Source organism: Montipora capricornis, chromosome 13, assembly GCF_036669925.1.
Source record: "Montipora capricornis isolate CH-2021 chromosome 13, ASM3666992v2, whole genome shotgun sequence".
In the NCBI taxonomy this organism is placed as follows: Eukaryota; Metazoa; Cnidaria; class Anthozoa; order Scleractinia; family Acroporidae; genus Montipora; species Montipora capricornis.
Window position 1 is genome coordinate 17,432,888 of NC_090895.1, and position 7,500 is coordinate 17,440,387.

Sequence of the window (7,500 nt, forward strand, 5' to 3'; positions counted from 1 at the left end):
CTCAAGTAAACCATAGTAGCTTGCCGTTAACATGATTGGAGTTTTTGTATGGTGCTAAATCACGTTTGATTCCCACTAACGAATGGTTTGTGTTTTTTTTTTACATGCGCGACCTGCCCACCGCACGCACTTCAAGTGGCACAAATAACCTCGAAATGAAAGAGTGGAATACTTTTTCAAAAGACACCATACCACACTAATATTATTGCTGTGTCGGTGAGTGCTATAATAGCTCTGACTAGAGTCATCAAAGCAATATCGAATCCATCACTGGTGGCGATTGGCTGGTGGCGAGATGACTCTTGGTGGCGAGTTTACTGGTGGCGTGTCTTCCTTGTGGCGAGCTGAGGTGACCATAAACCTTGGTTTTTATGTAAAATAGTTGTAAAAATCATGGATAATTACCGTGCACAAAAAAGGGTTCTATTTAATTCTGCCCTCTTTCCCTCTCTCCCTTCGTTTAAGTGATAATTCATTTTGAACAAAGCTCAACTTACTTGTTACTGTAACACCCGATTTCAATTGGTTCTCGTCCTTTGTCACAGCCCTGAGGCGATAGATAGGCAGTTTAGCACACAAGGAAGCCATCTCGTCGCTCAAAAACGAGCGATCAATAAGGGTGCCAGCAACTACATAGTCGTACTCCCTCTTCACAGTCTCTCTCAGAGAAGAGCTCTGAGAGCTTGCCTAAAAAACGAAAATCGTTATAGTAATCTAAATTTTACATACGGCAAAAAATATCTACAAATGAGAACCTACAATTGAAGATTTTTAGGTTAGGTCTTGAAGTCAACAGAGATTTTAGGATATTCAGGTTTTTACATAGAGTCTTACTTTCGTCAGAGCAGAAGGTGCAAGAAACTGTTTTATTTTTATATTGATGTTTTCTCTCCTTTTAGTGTAATATAAACCTTCTGATTTATTTCAGGTTCTTAATTTATCGGTCCAATTGACCGTTAAAACAATTGTATTCGTTTTTTAGATATGGTTCGATTTGAGAACATCGTAACCAGTGCTTATAATCTGGCGAAACGCGGAAATAGCCTATTAAACAAAAATTGAAAATGTCACCCATAATTCAATGTAACGTTAGGCTTTCCTTTTCTCACCCGTAAGCATTTAGCATTTAGTCACAACCAGGGTTATGTGATAGAGGCTAAGAAACTAAGTCTATCACCGGAGATGATGGTGATGACAGAACTACAGTGCGTTGACAGGAAAGTTGTTCAGGAACCCAACATTCCTTTTTCCTTTTTTTTCTTTTTTTTTTTTTTTTTTTTTTTTTTGAGTGCTACTGTTTTATGACCTTGAAAAGGTGTTCGCAATTTGTTTCACAGACCAATGTTTGGCAAGCTTCTCCTTATTCCCACCAATTAATAAACTCCTAATATGGACAGTGAACATTTCGACTGCCAAATCACATTACTGCATTTCAAATGACGTCAAAGCGAAACTTTCCAGAAAGTTCCGTGGAGAGATGAGATTGTTTGCATCCGGTTCGCTAAGCCAATTAAAATTCGCGTTCGTTTATTTTTGTTCCATCAGCCAATTAAATGTTTTTCATTTTTGTTTACGTACTGCGTTTTAAGTTTATTTTTCAAGGTCATATGAAAGTCGCTCTGGTCAGTTACTCCAAATGGGACTACTTCAGTCCACGAAGTATTAAAATCTATTACGAAAGTATTGGTGCCAAAATCCTCACTCATATTGTTTTTTTTTTTAATATATGTGCAAGAGAAACACTTGTGCGTGTGGCGAATTTCCTTTATTCGCTCCCATTCCACCCCATTGAAATGTTGAGCGCGACCAGCGCAAAATTAATATTTCCTGATCTTCAACCTTGTTGGGGAATGAGTGTGGAGGAGCGAAAACCAATTTGATACGCATAGAGGTGCTTTTGGGGAAGGTTGTGGTGGAAGAGCAGTTTCATTGAGCAAAGTAATTAACGTATGTCCCAAGGTTTTTTGTTCACCATTGTAACCCGAACAGCAAATTACTTGCCACTTACGGTGTCGAGAAGTCTCTTGAGGTCGGCAGGCTTTGGCAGAATGTCAGGAGAGTTACTCAGAAAACAGGCCTTCCGATTAGCCAATCGATGCATTGCCATGTTCTATGTCAATAGAAAAGAGGAATAATGTTATACCTTATTGATAAGAAATAAGTAAGTATAGCGATGTTTCTTTTTACGTCACGCATCGTTACTAATATGCCAACCAGAATCTAATTGGCTGTTGAAACAAGGACTTCCTTTGTTCCGTGGTTGGCAAATTTGAATATCAAAAGAAATGTGACGTCAATGTTTTCAAACAAGAAATATCGCTAGCTATATCTTATTAGATGTTTTGGTGTGTAGTATCGGTAAGTATTTCTACGAGTTGTGCTGTATAATGATCGATGAGCCCGTTAGCGCAAGTCAAAATACAAACAAGGAGTAGAAATACTCAACGACACTACGCACCAAAACATCTACTATGCTATTCATTGTCCAATTTTTTTTGCACTAAATTTTTAGCAAGTGAATTGTAAACAACCGAGAACGTGTACTTAAACCAGTCAAACCGGCTCTCTACTGTACAATAACCAAAGGTATAATAACTAACTGTGCAATGTCGTGGAATATTTGTACTTGTCTCGAGCGTTTTCTGTACAATAACTAATACAGTTGGATAATAATAAAAAAAAATATTAAGTAAATGAGTGTTTTTTGTTTCCCTGCCAAGCTGGCCAGTTCCTAATGCAGGGAGACAGTCAACTAAAGTTTGATTGGATGGTTACTTGGCTGCTTAATAATAATAATAATAATAATAATAATAATAATAATAATAATAATAATAATAATAATATTTCGCCAGGAGGCTTCACTCACCAAAGTGGATTTCAGCCGGAGATCCTGGTTGTTGGTTGGTTGGTTGTTGGGTGGATTGGCTGAATGGCTGGTTGGCAAGGTCGTTGCCAGTTTGAAAAGGAGTTATGAAGAAAGGTGACGATGAAACGGTTTATTGAGAAAATAAAGTGAACAAGTAAGTGAGCGAGAAAGAAGGAAATTAAAAGGCAAGTACGTAACAGTAAGTACTATAAAGTAAGGATGCACGCATGAAGGTAAGTAAATAAGTAAGCAAGTAGGTAGGTAAGTAAGTGGGGTGTTGGTGGGAAGGTAGGTTAGTATCTATGTATGTGCATAGGTACATAGGTAGGCAAGTACATAGGTAGGTAATAAGAAAGTAGGCAGTTGGGTAGTCAGGTAGATAGATAAGGGGATAGCTAAGTACCAGGTAACTCAATGCTGAAGCAAGTGAGCCATTGAATAAACAAGGAAGAGATGATGCTAGGAAAGGATTAAGAACATCTATAAAGCACCCCTTACCCCACATATACCAGCATACTACCCCATGCACCCACTCCTCCCCTGTTACTCACCAACTTGAAATCGAAAACAACATCGATCTCTCCAGGGGCTGATTCACTGGTATCGCCATTGCTGGGAATGTGGATTTTTTCAATTTCGTTCTCCGTGTCGATTTCAACGGTTTCATCGATCTCCATACTTCCCTCCTTCGCTTTAACATTGTACTTTGACACCGAATCCTGGGAGAAAATCAAAGAAATACCATCAATCTGTAAATCTACTTCTGAGTATTTTGTCGTGCAACCTTTTTATAAATCTACGGATTCGTTTTTTCTCGATTCTTACAAGTTTTTAGCAAAAGAAATTCGGTTGCTAGTGACACAGCTGCCACTAGCTCTCTAAGATTTCAGATTTTAAGATTTTTCGAGCTCTCATTCGCTCTCTAAGATTCCATCTGCAGACTCAAAACCAAGAACAATCAAGCAAAGCATAGTAATAGAAAGACCACTATTCGATAGCTTTCATCTATAGGATTTCATCCACAGACTCAAAAGTGGAAAACCTTTTGCACACCAACTATGATTTCAGTCATCCGCCAAACGTATGAGTTTTACATTTTCATAATATTGAGTCGTATAAATCTGTGAGCTAGAAAATTAAGTTGCTTGTGCTCCTTTTTTACCGTCTCAAAAGTTAAATTGTTACAAAAAAAAAAAAAGGCGACCGAGAATTAATGTCGTCCTCGATATTTTCCTTAACATCTTTTTTGACTTTTTTAGGAAGTACAACAAATTCTGTCAGCAAAAACAAGGCGTACAATTCTGATTGCGACACAGATTTTACTGAAATCATCTCTGTATCCATATAAAAAATTACCAGCAAGAAGATCACCTCAAATTCCTTTGCAAATAACGTTCCTTGAGAGAAAAACGTACGAAAAGAATCGGCATGAGTTACCCATAAAAAGTGGGAAGTCTTTCGTGTACCTTTGGTTCCCCTTTTGCACACTTGCAAATTGCCGACCCTGATGCAGTGACCACAAAGAAAGCTAAGCACAGAATGAACGCTTTGAAATCCTGGAGAAAAAAAGAGAAATAACATTAATGCTGGAATGCCTTCCCATCAACCTTTTTCGAAAAAGAATTCAAATATTCTTTTTGCTAAAGAGTGCAATAAATCTGAAGTAAAGTTACCATGTCAGCTTCCCACAGGCTTGTAGAAGGAAAGGCTCCAGCTAAGTTCTTGCTTCTTAAAAGAGAGTTTTCCAGCTACTCCACCGAGTATAAAGGCAGAACATAGGTCAACTCTTTTTATACCATTTTCTGGCTTGGTCGATATTTCCTTTTACGTAAAATGATAATTTAATTCTCCACCGTTTCAGCTCTATTTATCTGGAACTTATCATAAGCTTAATTGACCTCAAGACCTCTTAAAAGCTCTGGAACCAGCACAAACATGTCCGTACAATATTCTATTGTCTTGTAACTATGCGATGATTTGTAAATGAAATAATAATTATTAAATTTTATAAAATAATTGGGATAGTACGCGCACTCTCATTGGTCAATAGCTGTGCTTAGATGAGAGTAAGGAGACAGCTATGACTTAACACGAATTTTGATTGGTCATGTATTGTCACACTCGCATTTTGATTGGCTGGTAGGAAATATGAGCGTGTATCAAGAAAATCTGTTTCAATGAAGAAGTAAAAACCAGCATTTTCCTTCATTTGTTGAATGATCTTTGAGGAATATTTTATAAAAGCAATTGAGGACTTTTTTCCTTGTTTCCATAGCCTCATCTAAACACTTGGAGAAGCTGGGAGAATTCTCGACAGTTATGCAAACCCTCGACTGCGTCTTGGGTTTGCATAACTGTCTCGAATTCTCCCAACTCTCCCCTCGTGTTTAGATGAGGCTATGGAAACAAGGAAAACGTCCTCTATTGCTTAAATCATTTTCATTATTATTATCATTATTATTATTATTGTTATAATTATTATCCACTTACAGAAATAGCTTCTTCAGTTCTGAGTCATTATGATATAATATTCGTTTCAGCTCTTTTCCCAGAATACAAAGAATCTGGCTTCATTCAGCCATTAAAATACTGCGCATGTACAGGGAGTTTCCAAATCGTTTTCCTTTCCGTTTTCAGCTCTGTGTGCGTGATACCATGCTGTCGCTAAGCGTGACCTCGTGACCCGTTTTCATCTTCACCAGAAGTTCCCCTTCAGTCCAGAAACACCAAACATTTTGTTCTTTGACTCACATTTCCAAGCACATTTTTTATCTTTGTAACAAAAATAGGTCCTTCGGTGGACATGTGCTTACGAGTAACAAATGTTACACCATTCACATTGCAATTGTCTGCTGTGTGATTGTTGACATGTTTCTGTAATGGGCGTTGGCAATGAATGCTTGGAATGCACAAAGAGCATTGCAATGAATGACTTGCCAGTACCGTGAATTAGATCCCCGATTATACGCAGAGGATTCTGGGATTGCCAGGGGGCAAACATTGCAAGTTGCTATGGGAATCTTATTTCGATGTCCAAAAAAATTTTTTTGGAGAGAGATCAACGCTTGTTTGGACACAGATTTATCCAAAATCGATTTGGGCAATGCTGATACTGGCAAAGGTAAGTTTTTGTTTGAATAACCGTGAGAGATGAGATAAAATTTACTCGGGTTAACCTTGCTCACGTGAGAATCCGTAAGGTTTTTTGCTGTTTATTGTGAAATCAATATCTCGTTATGGTCTCGAAATATTACAGAATTAGTAACAAATCTGGAGAAAATAACAAAGTAAATCCCTTTTAGTTGCGTTTACTTGTGGCTAGGCTCTTTTCTCATTAGTTACGTCTTATGTAAACGAATTATGGCTTCTGGAAGTATACCTCCTCAAAGCAGAGAAGGCGTTGTCAGAGGAGATGGAAATTCTTTTTACAGAGCTATTGCTCTTTGGAGGGATGAAATGAGCGATGAGAAACATGAGGAAACCCATAGGTTAAGTTCTTGCTTGATTGAGAAAAATCCAACGGTTTCGACAATTTTCTACAAACTGTAAGAGTCGAATAACTTGAATGTAGAAGTACGATGATTCTGCTCAAGCAAACCATTTCAATCTCCTTCTGCCTCGAGGCAGCTGTTTTAATGCTCTTCTTTGTCGCACCTGTGCTTTCTCAGACTGATGTTTGTTCTGCTCTACAAAAACTCAATCCTCGAAAGGCATCAGGTCCTGATGGTGTGTCAAACTGGATTTTAAAGGAATTCGCTGAGATCCTGGCACAGCCCGTCTGCTCACTACTTAATAGCTCATTTGCCGAACAAAGATTGCCACCCTCCTGGAAGATGGCAGACGTCGTTCCTTTGATTAAAGTAAAACCTGTGACTGACGTTAGTAAACATCTCAGACCGATATCGCTCACTTCCGCCTTGTCTAAGATCGTTGAGGAATTTATTGTTGCAATGTACATCGGCACAGCCATCCTATCAATCATCGACCCTGACCAGTTCGGAGCTATTCCTAAGTCATCTACTACCCATGCCCTTATTTCAATGGAACATAAATGGTCTGAAGCTAAAGACGCTACTGGTGCTGCGGTGAGGATTGTGCTTTTAGATTATAGAAAGGCTTTTGACTTAATCGACCATCGTATTCTAGTCCAAAAGATCTCTAGCCTAAAAAATTCCTCTTGGAGTCACACGATGGGTCTGTGATTTTCTGATGGACCGCAAGCAACGGGTAAAGCTAGCGAACGATTGCTTTTCTGAATGGGGACGTGTCCCCTCTGGTGTACCTCAGGGCACCAAACTTGGACCCTTGCTTTTCCTCTTGATGATAAACGACCTGAGAGTTCCCAACGTAAATTCGTGGAAGTATGTTGACCGGATACCACTCTTGCTGAAGTTGTTGAAAATGGAAATCACAGCATCATCCAAAGTGCCGCCCGCGTTGCTGCCCTAGATTGGTCATGCAAAAATAAACTACAGCTTAACGTAGATAAGTGCAAAGAGATGGTTATATATTTTAAGAAGCAAAAACATTCTTTCGACCCAATATCTCTCGATAGGAAGGAGTTAGATACTGTCAACAATGTCAAGATTCTTGGACTATTTCTAATAACTTACTCTGGAACGATCACATAAATA

At 38.6% G+C, this 7,500-nt stretch overlaps 1 protein-coding gene across 1 annotated transcript in view; it reads right to left on the reverse strand.

The window, feature by feature from the left end:
- Positions 1–7,500, reverse strand: part of LOC138030637 (uncharacterized) — a 16,880-nt gene that overhangs the window by 3,625 nt on the left and 5,755 nt on the right. Inside the window, exons 3-6 of the mRNA XM_068878520.1 lie at positions 4,333–4,422; positions 3,418–3,585; positions 2,009–2,110; positions 498–687 (exon numbers count right to left, since the gene is read on the reverse strand). Of these exons, the coding sequence (XP_068734621.1) occupies positions 498–687; positions 2,009–2,110; positions 3,418–3,585; positions 4,333–4,422 (550 nt within the window). The remainder of the gene's footprint in view (positions 1–497; positions 688–2,008; positions 2,111–3,417; positions 3,586–4,332; positions 4,423–7,500) is intronic.